We start from the raw sequence: 18,064 nt of genomic DNA on the forward strand, positions 1-18,064 counted from the left end.
TACCTTACAGAAATCCTCCTTTATGTAGAAGATTCCTGCTGATCAAAATCTTATCCTTCCTTTATAATCCATGATAATGCATTATTATACCAGCTTGAACTTTAGGATATTTGATCTTATTAAAATTTCTTATGCACTATTGTGTAATTTTTTCTTAACAAATGAAAATGAAATTTTCCCGTATTCTGAAATAAACTTGGTCCTCTATATTATGCTCAAATTAATGTTAAATTTTTTAAGCGACCACAGCAGCAGATCCATACTGTTTAAATAGCTAGTATCTCATCAGACATGATTTGTCTTTCTATGAATGAAAGAAATTTTCATGTGTGTTTGAGTATCACTTAATTAGTTGTTACCACATTTTGACCCACAATTAAAATTATGGGTAAATAAATACTGGACACTGCATCACAGTGCCTTTAGGTTGAGGCCTCAACCACTCCCTTTAAAGTTTCTCATTAAATTAGATGCAACTTTCAGCATCCGACCTGAACATTCATCTAAATAACTGTTATTTAATTGAAAATTAAAACAAATTTAATAGACTTAATATCATTGGGAATAAAGTAATAAATTGCAACTCGTATGCCAAGCCTCAAAGGGTTTTTACTAAGAACCTGTGAAATGTTTCAGATTTGCTGAGTGTATCGCAATGCTGATTAGCTGTCCCTTGCCTGTGCCCTCTGAAACAAGCTAGCACTTTTGCGGTATGAGCTAGTGTTCTTAATACTAGTGTTCTTAACCTTAAGCCACTTGTCCAGTCAAGTACAAATTCATAAGTACTGTCAAGTCCATTAAGATGTACAACTAGCCGGGCATGGTGGCGCACGCTTGTAATCCCAGCGCTCAGGAGGCTGAGACGAGAGGATCATGGTTCACGGACAGCCTCAGCTACTTAGTGAGGCCCTCCACAACTTAATGAGACCCTGTTTCAAAAATAAAGAAAAAATAGGGCAGAGGTTGTAGATCGGAGGTCAAATGCCCCTGGGTTCCATTGCCAGACCTAAAAAAAAAAAAAAAAAAAAAATTTATGTACAACTACAATGCAAAAACAAAAAAGTTTCTGTTTTGAAAAAAAAATAAGAATTTCTAAAACTGTGTGTGTGTGTGTGTGTGTGTGTGTGTGTGTTTGTGATACAGCTAGTAAAGCAGCAAATTTTTAGCACCATTTTTTTTGCAAAGTTCTTCACAATGGTTACTTTAGAAAGCATTGGAAAGAGATAAGAGAAATAGTCTTTCATTCCCAAGTAGAATTTAAGAGTACATTTGTTAATAGATGTAGTGGCTACTCAGCTAGCGTGCACTTCTCATCCCACTGGTAGGAAGGAGCCACATATTTGTATACCTATTTCAGATATGGAGAGCTACAGCAAGAAATAGAAATTGTATTCTTATCACATTGTGATAGAATCTATTCCTGGAAGAAGTAAGACTTTATGACATTTACTACTTTAGTTCCCATAAAATCTCATTTGAAGATTGTTTGTTTGTTTGTTTTGTTTTGTTTTTTGCGGGTCTGGAGATTTAACCCAGGGGCATTTGACCTCTGAGCTACACCCCCTGCCCTATTTTTTATTCTTTATTTTGAAACAGGGTCTCACTAAGTTGTGGAGGGCCTAAGTAGCTAAGGCTGTCCGCAAACTGTGATCCTCTGGTCTCAGCCTCCCGAATGCTGGGATTACAAGCATGCGCCACTACACCCAGCTTCATTTGAAGTTTTTTTTTTTTTTCAGAAATCCCTACTAGATATTTTTAATACAAATTTTTAATTGAAAATAAATGGCATACATATACACTGTACTTGGTTCCGTTTCCCCCCCACACCAATGATTGTCCAGGGTAACCATGCCATATTCATACTTTTACACATATTCTGATGTAGACCCTCATTAATCAAGTTCAGCCTTCCTCCTCTCCTATCTTTCCGTTCAAACTTTGCTGATATTTCCTCTCCATTATCTGGAGTCCCTCTGGTATCCCCTATGTTCCCTATATTAGAGGAAACATATGTCCCTTCTTCTTCTGTGCTTGGCTGATCTCACTTAACATAATGTTCTCCAGGGCTTTCCATCTTCTTGCAAATGACATGATTTTGTTCTTTTTTATAGCTGAATAGAATTTCATCATAGTATTTCCATAATTTTGCAATCCATTCATCTGTTGTTGGGGACCTGTGTTGGTTCCATATTTTGAAGCCAGAGTTTTGGTAATGATAATGTTTGATAGGATATTTCCCATGTACATAGGGCATTAACTGGCAGTATAGGCAAAAGACATTAATTGACTAACCCTACTCCATATCTAGGGGTTTAACTGATGTAAGAGCATTAGAAAATGGGAGGTTATTCAATGATTATCTTTTACATTTCTCTCCACCTGTGCTCCAAACATTTTTTTCATGATAAATATTACTATTTGAGATCCAGATCCATTACTGCATATCTTTTAGTACAACTAACAAAAATTTAAAAGAACTAAAGATAAAGTGAAAGTGTAAAGACAGCATGACATAACCATGAACTTCTCCAGAAGTTTATTAGGACCATAATTTCAGGTTTATTAGTGTACACTTGAGATGCTGAGACAGGAGAATCACAGGTTTGATGCTAGCCTCAACAACTCAGCAAGCTCCTCAGCAACCTAGCCAGAAAAGAAAGAAAGAAAGAAAGAAAGAAAGAAAGAAAGAAAGAAAGAAAGAAAGAAAGGGAAGGAAGGAAGAAAGGAAGGGAAGGAAGGAAGAAAGGAAGAAAGGAAGAAAGGAAGAAAGAAAGAAAGAAGAGAGAAGGCAAGCAAGCAGGTAGGCAGGCTAGGGGTACAGCTCAGATGTAGAATGCATCTGACCTCAATCATAAGCACCATTAAAAAAAAAGAAGAAAATATAATTTACAGGTTGTGTTGATTGCATTGAATAAACCCCAGACCCCCAGCCTTCTTATGTCTGAACTGGGCGCAAAAATTAACAGATATTTGTGATCTCAGAATACTTAATCATGTGATGTGCGAACCTTGACACTCACCAAGAAACTTAACCTTTGCAACTATGGAACTCAATACTATTCTCATGAGAACTAATTGTATAATATTTATAGATAACCCAGATATATAAAACCCACAAATACTCTATGTGAGTTCCACCTCATATAATATTATTCCAGTACTCCTTCAGAAGAAAATAGAGGCAGTTTTAAATTATACAAAGACAAAGGCTTGCCTGTATGAAAACCTCAAGAAACAGTATAATATCCAGACTTTCCAGAGCCCTTCCCATTAGTGTCCCTTGATCTATAGAACAGAATCTGTCAAGAAAGTTGGTTTAGCTGAATTCCATTTTAAAATTAATACTCTAAAATCAAATACATCTCCTCATAAGGGAAGAGGCTTTCCCCACTGAATAAATTAAAAGATAGTGTTAGAAGAACAAGTGTAGCATATTTTTAATGACTTTCCTCACTTATCACCACATGAGCACCTAATATTCTTTGGTTAAGCTCTTTTATACTTTTACCAAAATTCTCAACAATATAATGAGGTATTACAATTAACCTCATTTCAGAATATCTAAATAGCAGTAGGATTAAACTCCTCAAGATATTATGAGTAGTAATTTTTCCAAATCTTACATACTTTCAAATATATTTTTCTGCCTTTCAAGGGCTATTTTGAAATTAAATTTCCAGCTCTGACTTTGATTTCTTGCTGGCATTTAATATAGTGCTGCGGAGAAAGAAAGGCCTGTGCTCATGAGTGCAGGACTCCCCTAGCCTCTCCACTTGTAGTAGAATTCAGGCTAATCCAAGTCTTGGCTTCTTTCTCTTTCTCTACCCATTGTCTGGCAGGCAGCCAGAAAAAGGAAGAAAAGAGAATGATCCATTATTCTATCAAACCACAAATAATAGACTAGAGAGAAAATAGAATAATGTGGAAATGCCAGAGTTTCCTTCTAGTTAATTACAAGGTCCTTGGCCGCTCAAAGGGCAGATCTGCTCGTGGCCCTCCACTCTTGTACTGTATGACTTGAAAGTTTCCAGAGGAAAGAAGGGGCTTGTATTAAAGTAAAATAATTTCATCTTTAAGACATTATGTTTGTTTTCATTATCTTTTCCAAGGTGAAGGGGGAAAAGTCCTATTCCCCGTCACAAGCCAGCTGTGCTCTGTCCCAGCTTTATAGAGTGGAACATGGTGCAGCACGTGTGCAGGCAGATTGTGCATCCCATTTCCACGCATGTTCGGTTTGTGACATTTGTTTGACCTTTCAATTTTTTCCCTGATAAATAGTCCCATATTCACTATTGGCTCAGATGGAAAGTCCATTTTCTGATTTTTTTTTCCCACTGAGAACATACCCATTTTTCATTTCAGTGAGAGGTTTCTTTGTAAAGTCTTAGACATTCTCAGGATATAAAGTTAAAGTTTCCAGGTGTGGTGGTGCACCCTTGTAATCCCAGCATTTGGGAGGCTGAGACTAGAGGATCGCGGTTCTGGGCCAGCCTCAGTTACTTAGTGAGGCCCATTTGCAACTCAATGAGACCTGGTTTCAAAATAAGGAATAAAAAATAGGGCTGGGGCTGTACCTCAGAGGTAGAATGCCCCTGGGTTCCATCCCCAGTGCCACGAAAAGAAGGAAGGAAGGAAGGAAGGAAGGAAGGAAGGAAGGAAGGAAGGAAGGAAGGAAGAAGGAAGAAAGGAAGGAAGGAAGGAAAGAAAGAAAGAAGGAAAGAAAGTTGAAAATTGTAATAACAAAACCAACTGTTTTTTTTTTTCATTCATTTTTTTCTTCAAATCAATAAATTGCTGACAATTCAGTTCACAGAAACTAGAGCCCTCTTCTCTGGCTCTGGCTTTTCATTAAGCTTAACCCAAGTAGAAACTCATTCTGATGATCTCTGTGGATTATCTACCTTGTTAACTTTTTCAAGAAACCAGTTTTTGGTTTCGTTGATTTTCTGTATTTTTTTTTTAATTTATTGTGTACTTCCTTTATTTCTGCTCTGATTTGTTTTTTTGTTTTTTGTTTTTGTTTTTGTTTTTGCGGGTCTGGGGATGGAACCTGGGAGCATTTGACCTCCAAGCTATACCCCCTGCCCTAGTTTTTTTATTCTTTAATTTGAAACTGGGTCTCACTAAGTTGTGGAGGGCCTCACTAAGTAGCTGAGTCTGTCCACGAACCGCGATCCTCCAGCCTCAGCCTCCCGAATGCTGGATTAAAGCATGCAGCACCACGCCCGGCCTGCTCTGATTTTTAATAGTTTCTTGTCTTCTACTGGCTTTGGGGTTAGACTGTTCCTGTTTTTCAAGGGCTTTGAGATGTGTCATTAGATTACTTATTTGGTGATTTTCTGTTCTTCTTATATGGGCACTCAGTGCTATGAATGTTCCTCTTAATATTGCCTTCAAGGTGTCCTAGGGGTTTTGATATGTTGGCTCTCTAATTTCACTTGTTTCTAAGAATTTCTTGTTTTTGTCCCTTCTTCTATGACCCATTCTCCATTCAGCAGTGTGGTGTTTAGTCTCCACATGTTTATGTGGTTTCTCTAGGTCTTCTTATAATTGATTTCTAGTTTCATTCTATCATGGTCTGAAAAGACACAGGAAGTATGTCACATTTTTTTAATTTCTAGTGCTCACTTTGTGGCCCAAGATGTGATCTATTTTGGAGAAGGTTCCATGAGCTGCTCAGACCAGGGAACAAGGAAAAATATACCTTGGACATGATAATGGTACAAGTGTCAATGGTCAGTTTACTGGAAGTGGCAACTCTATTCATTTATTTGTTTGTTTTATACTGGTGATTAAACCGAGGAGTATTCTACCTCTGAGTTATACTCCCAGCACTTTTTATTTTTATTTTGAAATAGGGTCTAAGTTGCTGATGCTTTTGCTAACTTACTGAGGCTGTCCTCAAACCTGTGATCCTCCTATCTCAGCCTTCCAAGTATTGGGATTACAGGCATACACCACTGCACCTGGCTAAGTAGCAACTCTTCACTGCCAAGGACCCATCCTGAATACCCTTAGTGCTGATACCCTTTGAGGGTGTAAGCTGGGCAGCTATACATTAGAACTCATGGAAAGTATGGAAAGTACCCGCTGTAATTAGGAAGAGTTAAGGATCCCTTAACTCTTATGTTTTTTTCTTTGTTTTTTTTTTTTTTTTTTTTTTTTTTTTTTTTTTTTTTTTTGCTTTTTGGCAGTACTGGGGATTGAACACAGGGGCATTCTAACTCCAAGATATACCCCCAGCCCTATTTTTTATTCTTTATTTTGAAATAGGGTTTCACTAAGTTGCAGAGGGTCTAAGTAGCTGAGGCTGGCCATGAACCTGCAATCCTCCTGTCTCAGCCTCCCAAGTACTGGAATTACAAGCATGTACCACCATGCCCTCCTTCTAAGAGAGTTTTTAACTATATATATATATATATATGTGTGTGTGTGTGTGTGTGTGTGTGTGTGTGTGTGTATATATACTTTTGAGAAATGTAAAATCTTATAAACTTTTTATGTATGATTATATTAAGTGGATATGTTTTTGTTTTCCAAATAAGAAGTTCCATTATAATATTTTTGCCTTATATTTTTAAATGATATCTCCAAGGTTGTGATATAGTACTTGAACTTACTATTCTCTCCCTACCTTCTCCATCCCCCCCCCAGCAAATTATTTAAAATAAAGGTATTCTTAGGAGGTACTCCCAAAGGAGTCACCTACTTTCTATTCAAGAGGGTTCAAAATAAATGTATAATGTTTAAAAAATTGTATCAGAAAATGTCCTAACGTTTTTTGAAAAGTTATTTAAATGCAAACAGTTCTTCAAAGGCACTGCATCAAAGAAAATAGCAAAGAATATATAGTTGAGTCTCATATTTGCATTCCCTTCCACTGTTCTTAGCTATAGGACCTTGAGCAGCAGCTCCAGGGCTTCAGTTTATTGCGTTCCCAGGACCCCAGTTCTTTCACATTTACTGTCACCTTTACTCTCTCAATTGCACTGTACCTAGGTCCTATTGTTCTCCTATTTGTAGACCAACAGGCATGCGTTAGAGGAGGAAGTCTTACTGGTCAGACTCAACACATGAGGATTAGAAGCCAGCCCGTAGATCTCAAGACCAAGGTTCCTCCCTCTGCTTCACACATTAGACCAGAGGGACTCCTCTAGTGCTTCTTCCCATGATAACTTATTATGATTCTATGATCTAATTTTTTTTTAAAAAGTTACTAAAAGGTGGCACTGGTAAGTAAATTTTGAGAAAACCACCACAAATTATATTTTAATCCATTTATGAAGGATGGGTGCTTTATAAATGCCTTTTTCCTTCAAATCAATTAACTAAATACATTTTGCCATTGGAAAAGATTTAAATAACATATGTCTATGCCAGTTGTAGATGGAGTCCTAGCCTGTGTATTTCTTTTGGGTCACTGAAATTTTCCAAAATTAAAAAAAGTCGGGCATGGTGGTACATGCCTGTAACCCCAGTACTTCGGAGAAAGATCACAGGTTCAAGGCCAGCTTAAGCAGTTTATCAAGATCCTCTACAACTTAGTGAGACCATGTTTCAAAAAATAAAAAAATAAAAAGGGCTGGGGGTATAGCCCAGAGATAGAATCTTCCTTGGTTTAATGATAAGGGGCAGGGGTTCTATTCTTTAACATTATATCAAGAATATTTAAACCCAGCATGGTGGTGCATGCTTGTAATCCTAGAATTTGGGAGGCAGAGACAGGAGGATTCTGGTTCTAGGCCAGCCTCAGCTACTTAGTGAGGCACTTCACGACTCAGGAAGACCCTGTTTCAAAAATAAAGAATAAAAAATAGGGCTGGTGGTGTACCTCAGAGGTAGAATTCCCCTGGGTTCCATCCCCAGTACCACACACACACAAAAAGAATATTTATTTAAAGGTTTGGTTCTGCTAGAGAAAGAAGACTTTATGTAACTAAAATGGAGAATTCATTTTAAAAAATGTTTGTAAACCACACATACATACACTCAGTGACTATCCACTCCTCCCCACCCCTCTTTCATACCACATCATTCCCGCCAGCAGCAAGTGTTTCTATTTGTAAGTCTAGCAGTGCTCCACAGCTTAGCACATATGTATAGCTTTGTAACATGGTGCATGGAGACTGGAGACAGGTGGCTAGAATTGGAATCCTGGTTTTCCTGTTCATTAGCAATGTGATTATAGGCAGCAAGTTCATTAGTCCATGTAAGATAAAAATATTGTAAGGATGAAATAACTTAGTATCTATAAAGTATCAGGCACATTAAAGCATTATAGTGTTAATGGTGACTGTGTTAAGAGTGGGATTAAAAAAAAACAAGGGAGATTTTTACTTATCAACCTTTACCATTTCTTGTTTTGTTCCCTTGTCATTTTATAAGCTCTGAAATCAGAAAAATAAAACAATTTGAAGTGACCCAATATTCACTCTGCAAATATATTTCAGATTTCTTGTTACACTTAAGAATCCTTCTTTTCCAATTCTAATGTATAAACAGCGATGATTTTAGCCTGATTTTTCTTGTACAAGATATGTTGAAAGATATCCAAGAAAACTCAAGGTGCTGTGATTTGTCCTGAGAATCACAACATTCCTGGATAGAATTCTAGCCAGGCTCTTCTCCGTACCTCCTACTCTGTTTCATGGAATTTTAAGGACTCACATAGCTACTCTCAATTTCTGAACAACTATATCTTCCTAGAAAGTAAACAGAATGAGAAATGAAGATGGTGCATGCCTGTAATCCCAGTACTTACAAGACTGAGACAGGTGAATTGCAGGTTTGAAGCCAGACTCAGCAACTTAGCAAGGCTCACAGCAACTTTATGAGACACTATTTCCAAATATACAATAAAATAAAACAGGGTTGGGAGTGCAATTCAAAGATAGAATGCCCTTGGGTTTCATTCCCAGCACAAAAATAAGTAAACAGATGAACAAACGAGTGAATAAATAGCTAAATAAGATAGAAGAAAGGAAGGAAGCTCATTTCTCAATGGACTTTTTGTCTGGTTATTTCAGCTCGATTATTCAGTTATGTTTAGTTGTGTGTATTTTATACTTAACATTACTATTTTTATTTAGAATTTGACTAGTCTTTTTTCTCACTTTGTGAACTAAAAATTTAGATCGCTGGCATTAACATTTTTATAACACAAGCATTTGAACTAGGAATATCAATCTCAGTACTTTTCTTATATTTAATAAATGTCTGTCTGTTTTATTTTCCTATTTATTCAGTTCAGAAAATTTTTTTTTAATTTCTCTGTGGCATTTTTCTGGAGCCATGTAGCTAGGACTGTATTAAATTCCAAATATTTCTCATTTAATTTTGTTTTGTTGTCACTGCCTGTTCAAATGGGCTTTTTGTTCTGAAACTGCAGATTTTTTTTTCCCTAGTGATTCCCCCAAGAGTACTTGAAACACACCAGAACACTTTTTTGGTGGTGGATGGGTGCAGTGTTCTGTGTTAGGTTATGATGAATACGTTTATTTAAATCTTCTTATCACAAAATATTTTTTCAAATATATGAAATCACTTCATGTACTATAAAAGGAGGTTACAAGCAAGCATATACTCCCATTTCCCTTTCACATATGCTGGCTGTTATAAGTCTTACATTTATATACTTATAAACATCACACTACATAGTTATTATCTCATGCTTAAAGTCTTTTTATTTAAAAATAAATTGAAAGTAATTTTTATTTTAAAAAATTAAAATTCATTATTATATAATTATAATTTTATAAATTATATAGTGTGTGCGTGCATGCGTGCATGCGTGTGTGTGTGTGTGTGTGTAGTGAGCACTAGAAATTGAACCCAAGGACATTCTAGCACTGAATTATACTCCCAGAATTATTTTGTTTTTTATTCTAAAACAGGGTATTACTAAGTTGCCAAAACTGCCTCAAACCTGTCACTTTCCTGTCTCAGCCTCCTAAATCCTGGAATTACAGACATGTACCATGTACCTAACTGAAGTTTTTTTTTTATGTTCATGTAGATATTTTCCTTCCAGAATATACATAGTTTAATATATCTGATGATATAAATTATTATAGTCCCAAAAAACTCATTTAATGTTACTGAGATTATATATCTACTGCCAATAAATTATCTGAGATTTTATTTTATAGTAAATTTTAATCCACTTTTAATTTTGTTGAGTATTTTCACTGTTACTTCTTAAAATATTGAACATCTAAAAGATGTTCATCTCCTGGCTTGTGTTATTTTTAATAAAAAAATTATAGGATAATCTTTTTCATTACTTTTTAATATTTTGGGAAATTTTCAGCAATTATTTCTTTAAATACTTTTACCTACTTTCTCTTCATGAGACTCCTTATATATACATTACTATATGCTTTATATTGTTAAACCAGCCACTAAAACTATTAATCTTTAAAACCTTTGCTTTTTTCTCAAAGTTTTATGTTGAATAACTTCCATGGCTTTATCTTCATTTTCACTGATGGTTTACTATTGTATGTCTTATTTGCTAGTAAATTCATATAATGAATTTATAATTTCTGATTTCTCAGCACTAGATATTTCACTTCATTTTTAATTTTTCTTTCTATTATTATATGGGTACTTTTCTAATTCTTATAAACTTTTATAATACCTGTGTAATAATCCTTGTCTACTAATATAGTCATTTGTAGGTATGATTGTATTCATTCATTTTTCACCTAACTGTAGGTCACATTGCCCTACTTTTTATGCTTGGTAATTTTTGTTTGAATTCTGGGAATTGTGATCTTTGGTGTTATACATGTATTGTTGGGTTTCTTTCGGGCTGATAGACAATTAAGAATCATCTTAATTCTTTTAAAGCTTCCTTTTAAGTTTATTTGAATGGACATATCCAATTAGTACTCAGGAAAAAAAATCAAGGGAATTCTTCTGTAAGTTCCTCTTGCTCTTTCTTTGCATGGTTCCGCCCTTTCTTCTGCAATTCCTGTTGCTTCTTTCTAGCCCAGCACTGATCTTTCTCCTCAACTGAGTAAAAACCCTGCACTCTGCTTGAGTCCCCATTTGCATTACCACAATCCAAAACATACCTCCAGACACAAAGCCTGTGTCATCATAGAATACAACTTCCAATCTGATGTTAAAACCATTTAGTGAATGTTTTATTTCTAACATTATAGTTTTCAATTACAAGATTGTTTTTACCTTTTTTGCTGCTGAGATTTCCATCTGTTTTCTCATTTTTGCCATATTTTCTTCTAGGTCATTAATTGAGTATTGTAATAACAGATGTAAAGCTCTTATCTGTAATCCCAAAGTCTGTTGTTTTTTTCAAGTGGCACATTGTAATCATACACCTTAATGAGGTACAAGATGGTAGAAGAATACATCTGTTTTATACAAGGACATTTTCTAGTCTTTTGCTGTGTGCTTATGTTGAGCAACATGTCACAGAGTGTTTAGATTCTGTCATATTCTTCTAGAAGATGTTGGGTTTAGGTTTTTTCTTTTTGGGTTTAGATATTTTTTTCTCACAGACAGAATAGTGATTTGTCATCTGGATCCTTCCAGGGTTAATTTTACACTGCACCTCTGCCTTAGGATGCATGCTGAATTCTAACACAAAGTCCTTATTTAGGGATTTTATTACAATGGTTGATGTATTGCTTAGCACTTCTCTTCTGTGTGTGTAGTAGCTAAAGGCTATATTAGATTTTGAAGACTTCTAGCTGCTGATCTTAACTGGACTCTTGGAAAATTCTCTCATACATATGTAACTCGGGAGTCAATGAAGGTATTAATTGTAGGTGGTATACAAATTTGGAGTAATTATCACACTGTGGTTCTCTCCTTCCTATGATTTCCCCCCTTGATTCCCAGCTTTTGTTTTTCCTAGCCTATGTCTTCCAAACTTGGAAATAGCCTCAAAGGAAAAGCTATTCAAAATTACCTTCAGTTTCTGCATTTTTTTTCTCTCAAGTATTTGTATTTTTTTTTTACAGTTTACAACTGTTATAAGGGTAAACAAAATACAATTCATTTTTTATTACTACCAGACCTAAAATTCCTCTTAGTCCATCTCTTATTTCAAGCCTATCCAGTTATTGATATTCTCAGTCAGAACTTTATTCTTCCCACACAGGCCAATATGAGTTAAAAAAAAAATCAAAACTCAAAATTGCAATTCACATCATATTAATAATTACTACCTTGATTTATCACGTTGCTGTTTTGTCTTTTATTTTATTTTCTAGAATTTGCTTACTGAGTGTTGACTATATTATCTGTCACTGTCTTGTAGCTCCAAAGAAGTTAGAGCTTTGGCTTTAGAGAAAAAACAATGATAGTTAATGCCTTTAGCTTAAAAGACAAAGAAAGAGGGAGAGAAGAAAAGTACAGATAAAAGGAATGGGACAAATAAAATGGAAGAAAAATCAGTATGGTAAAGGAAGTAAAGGGAAGGGAAAAAAGGATAAGCTTTGGGGATCAAGCGTCTTTCTTTGCCAACACATCTTACTGACTTATAAAACTGTAGTTATTATAATATGTATCGAGAAGCTGTTACAATAATCCAGATATGTTTATTCATATAATATTATGCAGTACTATCTGAAAAGGCTGGAGAAAGACACTACTCACACTTGTCATTTCAATGTAGTATCCTCTTTACCTAACTGTCAAAAGCAACAGGTTTGTGTGGACTTTATATTGATGAAGGCTAATATCGAAAAGAACCGCAGAAGGAAATGGATATGGAGAATACTAAGGTAGATTAGTTCAATTTACTAAAACGTGTCTTTCAGATTTCTACCATACTCCAGTTACTATATTATATTCTCTGAGTAAAATATAAATAAAACATGACCTTGGGTCTCAGGGAGTTGAAGGTCAGGTCAAGGAGATTAGAATGATTTACTACATTTTGATGCTTCCTTATGCCTATGACTGAAACTTAGCCAGCTCTCATAACAATCACTGTAATGCTGAATTTCTCTGTTTTAGCACAAAAGAAATGGATACATCCAAGATCTTGACCAAAAACCTAAAAATGTTGTACTTTAGGAGTAGGGGCAGACCAAAGTAGTCTGTCTTATTAAAACTGCAACCAGCCGGGCATGGTGGCACACGCTTATAATCCCCGCTCTTGGGAGGCAGAGACAGGAGGATCGCGCAGGTTCGAAGCCAGCCGCGCTGGCTTAAGAGACCCTGTTTCCAAGTAAAAAAGTATAAAATAGGTCTGGGAGTATAGCCTGGAGGTAGAAGGGTTACCAGGAATCCCAGTACCAAGAAAAAAAAAAAAAAACGTAGAAGATGGAATACAGGTCAATAGGAAACACACACAATGAAGAACAGAAAAGAAAAATAATAGTAAGCACCTAAGAGACTTGTGGGATACATGTAAAATATCTAAGTTATACATATTGAAACCCCCAAACGAGCAAAGAGCAAGATGCCTAACATCAACAACATAGCTGAACTAATTCTAGTTCAACCCTTCAACTGCAGGCACCATTTTATGGGACTGGTACAAAGTTAAAGTTGAATTTAAATAAAAGGAATACATATTTGAATACATGTGGTATGATTCAGTTTCTACAGAGATTACATGAAGGCAAGTGTGGTGCTTTAAAACCTGTCCTTATTTCAGAATAAAAATAAAATAGGGTCTGGGTAATGGCTCAGAATTAGAATGCCCCTGGGTTCAACCCACAATACCACAAAAAATAAACAAATAAAAAAGAAAAGAAAAGAAGCAAAGCAAAAAAATGAAATGAACTTATATGAACAGGTAAAAGTACTCTGTAAAACTTCAGGTTGTGTTAATGTCTGGAGAGAGCAAGTAACCCTGATAGAAACTGACCGCCTGCAACTGTTCTGTCTCTTGAGCTCAGTGCTGGTAATGCACACGCAGCTAGTTTGGGGAAATTCATTGATTTGTCCCATCGTGAAAGGTGTATTATCCTGTGTGAATTTTATTCTTCAACCAAATAATTTTATAAGGATTTATAGAAAGTCTTAGAGATCATCCTACTCTTACTCCCCACTTTTCATAGTTGTACTTATTAGGACTTTATTAGTCATTAGTTAAGTAAATTTTAACAGAAGAAACAAAACTTTAATCTGTAATATATATGCAGTCTCTCTATATAGGGTTTTATTATTTTTACATTTATCTACAAAATGTACATATGAGAACAAAATATCATTCACTGTAATGTATCATTTTAGTACAAGATAGAAAATAGAAAATATTTAGGCAATAATATATTATAACTCAAAGTGTAGACTTGAACTGAGGTGGTCTCATTTACATTTTACAATTTTTACCTTGTAAATGTTATCATATATCATAGAACTTGGTCATGTTGGCAAAATTCCACTTTCTAACCTATCTTAGGGTAGATTTAGAGGCTGTAGTTTAAGCTAAATTAAGCATTTTAAAATCACAAAGGAAATTCAACATGTACTACCTAGATAATGAATGCTGTATTTTGAATGAGCCACATTTTCATCTTGTTTGACATTATTATGCCTATTGTAGCTCTTTATCTAATAAAGTTCTAGTTCTTAGAAAATGGTTAAATTGGCCTAGCGTGGTGGTACATGTCTGTAATCCCAGTACACGGGAGACTGAGACAGGAGGATCATAGGTTCAAGGGCAGCCTCAGCAACATGTTGGAATGCTCAGCAACCTAGCAAGTCCCTGTTTCCAAACAAAAAAATAATTGGCTGGGGGTTTAGCTCAGAGGTAGAATGCCCCTGGGTTAATTCCCCAGTACAAGCACCAGAGGGTGGAAGGAAGAAAGGAAGGGGAATTATACAGAGCATAGAAATATCTTCCAGGGAAAAGTAAATGAGTGAGTGTGTGTGTGTGCATGTGCTTGTGCATGTGTATGTGTGTGTGTGTGTGTGTGTGCATGTGTGTGTGTGTGTGTGTGTGTGTGTGTGTGTTGAAACCAGAAGCATTCCACCTCCAAGCTATATGCCCAGCCCATTTTAATTTTTATTTTGAAACAGTATCTCCATAGGTTGCTGACAGACTCACTTAGTTGCTGAAGCTGGCCTCAAACCTGTAGTCCTCTTATTTCAGTCTCCCAAGTACTGAGGTTATAGGTAAGCATCATTATCCTGCTGAAAAATGTCACTTTTTGTCCAATCTTCCTTGCACCTAAGAGGTGCATCTGCTATTACTTAAATTCTTAAAGTAGAAGAATTCGTAGGAATTATGATAACATTATTTTGAAGTGCCATATTTGGTTCCTTGATCTGCTTGTAATAGAGAGGAATGGAGGGAAGGAAGAAAGGATGGAAGAAAGTAAGAAAGGCAGGCAGGAAGGACGGGAGGGACAAAGGAAGGTAGGAAATAGGCAGGCAAAGAGCCAGGAACACACTCTTTTTATTTTCTTTTTTACTGGTGCATTGTAGTCAGACATCTTAATGGAGTACAAGATTGTAGAGGTATACATGCACACATCACCCAATTAGCCCTTTCTCAGTTCCCACTCCATTCCCTCACCCTCCCATACAGTAATCATTCATTCTGGTTTCTTCTCGTTGGCCCACAAATCAAGGAATTCACTTGATTTCAGTTCTTAATGGATAGAACCTAGGCATGCATACCAGACTCTAGGATGTTAGTGTTGGTTTTCAAACTTCAGGCAGCAGAAGCACCAGGAAGTCTTTCTTTTTTCTTTTTCTTTTTCTTTTTTTCTTTTGGCAGAGGTACAGGGGGTAGTGGGGGTTAAACTCAGGGCATTCCACCTCCAAGCTATGCCTCCTTCCTTTTATTTATTTATATTTTTATTTATTTATTTATTTATTTTGAAAGCAGGGTCTCACTAAATCACTGAGTTTCTGAGGCTGGCCCTGAACCTGCCATCCTCCTCTCCTGGCCTTGTTTAATACTGATTGCAGAACCTTTCTCCAAGGCATCTGTTTCTGAAGTTCGGGTCTGGGGACCATAATTTGGGAACTCTCATGGCAATGATGTTTTCGGTTCTCTTGCCCATGTGGTATTATAACCTGAGTCTCTATAATCTTGATCTTGATGTATTTTGAAAGCAGAATCTATAAACATAAACAGGGCATTAGCTAAAGTAGGGTGCAAAATAGGGAATGCCAAGCCGGGCATGGTGGTGCATACTTGTAATCCCAGCGCTTGGGAGGCTGAGACAGGAGGATCGCACAGGTTCAAAGCCAGCCTCAGCTACTTAGTGAGACCCACTTTTCAAATAAAGTATAAAATAGGTTTGGGAGTATAACCTGGGAGTAGAAAAGCCCCTGGGTTCCACCCCCAGTACCACCACCAAAAAAAAAAAAAAAAAAAAAAAAAAAAAAAATTAGAGAATACCAAATGAGAAAAAGCCTCAATGAGACTCCCTCCAAATATTTTTATGGAAAATGTTTAGTTTGGATGGTATGATGACACATGCCTGTAATCTCAGTACTTGGTGGGGGGGTTGGCTGAGACAGGAGGTTCACAGGTTTGGGGATAGCTTTAGCAACATTATGAGATTCTCACCAACCTAGTGAGACCCTACTTAAAAACAAAAAATAAGTTTTAAAAGGTATATGGGTGTAGTTTGAGATAGAACTCTTCTGAGTTTAATCCCTAGTAAATAAATTATTTTTGGTTCTTCCCAAGTTAAAATATTTACTATGAAATTATAAATATCATAATATTCACTAAAATAAATATTCACTATTTATGAATTTATGATAATAATGACTCCCCTGAAGGCTGAGAGAAAAATAATCCAGGTGAAACAGTGATCCAACAAAGTACACACAGTTTGTTTTCAAAATAATAGATATTTTTTCTCTTCTATTTAGTTCAAGGCTCACAAAAGTGGAATCATTCACCCTAGTCCTTAGCCTGTAAAACATACTTTGCAGAAATACGCTAATTTGAGCCTCAAAGGTTTTAACTTTTGTGTCAATGTGATGGTGTTTACTTAATTCACTTACAGGACTGCATCCAAACACGTAAACAAAGACCTTGGTAATATGGAGGAAAACAAAAAGTTAGAAGAAAACAATCACAAAACAGAAGCCTAAGAGAGAAGCAATTGTAGTTGTTCAGGTGAGTAGATCAAATGAGGTTTATAGACACAGTTCTCCAGAAAATATGGACCCTCTTGGACCCTCCTGAGCTCTCAGATGTTGCAGAGCAACAGCCCAAAACAGAAAGAGAGCCTTTTGGTGACCCAGAGCATACTCTCAGACAATGGAAACTTATCAGCCATCTGAGCTACTCCCAAATCATCGTTGTCCTCTGAATAATAAAAATAATAATTTTTTAGATTTTAACATCCAATTTTAATTTTTTTCTAATGCCAAAGTATTTACTGAGTTTTAAGAAGCTTTATTTTATTAAGTGGTATTTGGGTTCAAGAAGAGCAGTTTCTAATACTTCCATTTTCCTTTTATTTTTTAAAACAAGTAATTTTAAAATATAAACAATTTAATCATATGAATGTGAGTGCATTTATACAGCTATTTCCCAAATAACTTTTTAACAAAAAAGCTGAAAACTAATGTATATGCGCGCACACACACACACGCACACACACACACACACACACACACACACACACACACACAGCATCACCACCACCACCACCACTCTATGAGTCTTTCCCCAATCATTTGTATATATAAGTTTTAAATTCTCCTTTCTTAAAATTGGGTTGAATCACTTCTCAAAGGTAAATAGGATTTGGAGACTCCAAAGTGTAATTCAAAATGATAAGTGTATTATTTAACTTAAAAAGAAATGCAATAAAACATTTTCCTTAAATATAATCTTCATATGAATTAAGAAGTTAAAAAGAAAACTCTCAACAATTCCAAAAAAATGATTTGTTAGAAGAGTTGTAGCAATGGTTGGATTTACATGTGGGCTTAGGCACATTGGAATTTTATAAACTTTATGAAATAATGCTTATCATTTTTGTTTTGTTGTTGTTTTTTTTTTTGCGGTTTTGGGGATGGAACCCAGGGGCATTTGACCTCCGAGCTACACCCCCTACCCTATTTTTTATTCTTTATTTTGAAACCAGGTCTCACTGAGTTG

The 18,064-nt window shown here is 35.8% G+C and overlaps 1 protein-coding gene across 2 annotated transcripts in view; it reads left to right on the top strand.

Moving 5' to 3' along the window:
• ALCAM (activated leukocyte cell adhesion molecule) overlaps positions 1 to 17,046 on the top strand; it is a gene marked incomplete at both ends in the record, with an annotated part of 204,076 nt that extends 187,030 nt beyond the window's left edge. For both annotated transcript variants that reach the window (XM_080696135.1, XM_080696136.1), the window contains one exon: positions 16,959 to 17,046. In XM_080696135.1, the coding sequence (XP_080552261.1) occupies positions 16,959 to 17,046 (88 nt within the window). The remainder of the gene's footprint in view (positions 1 to 16,958) is intronic.
• Positions 17,047 to 18,064: the final 1,018 nt, after the last annotated feature.

Source organism: Muscardinus avellanarius, assembly GCF_963383645.1.
Source record: "Muscardinus avellanarius genome assembly, chromosome: 5".
Classification (NCBI taxonomy): Eukaryota; Metazoa; Chordata; class Mammalia; order Rodentia; family Gliridae; genus Muscardinus; species Muscardinus avellanarius.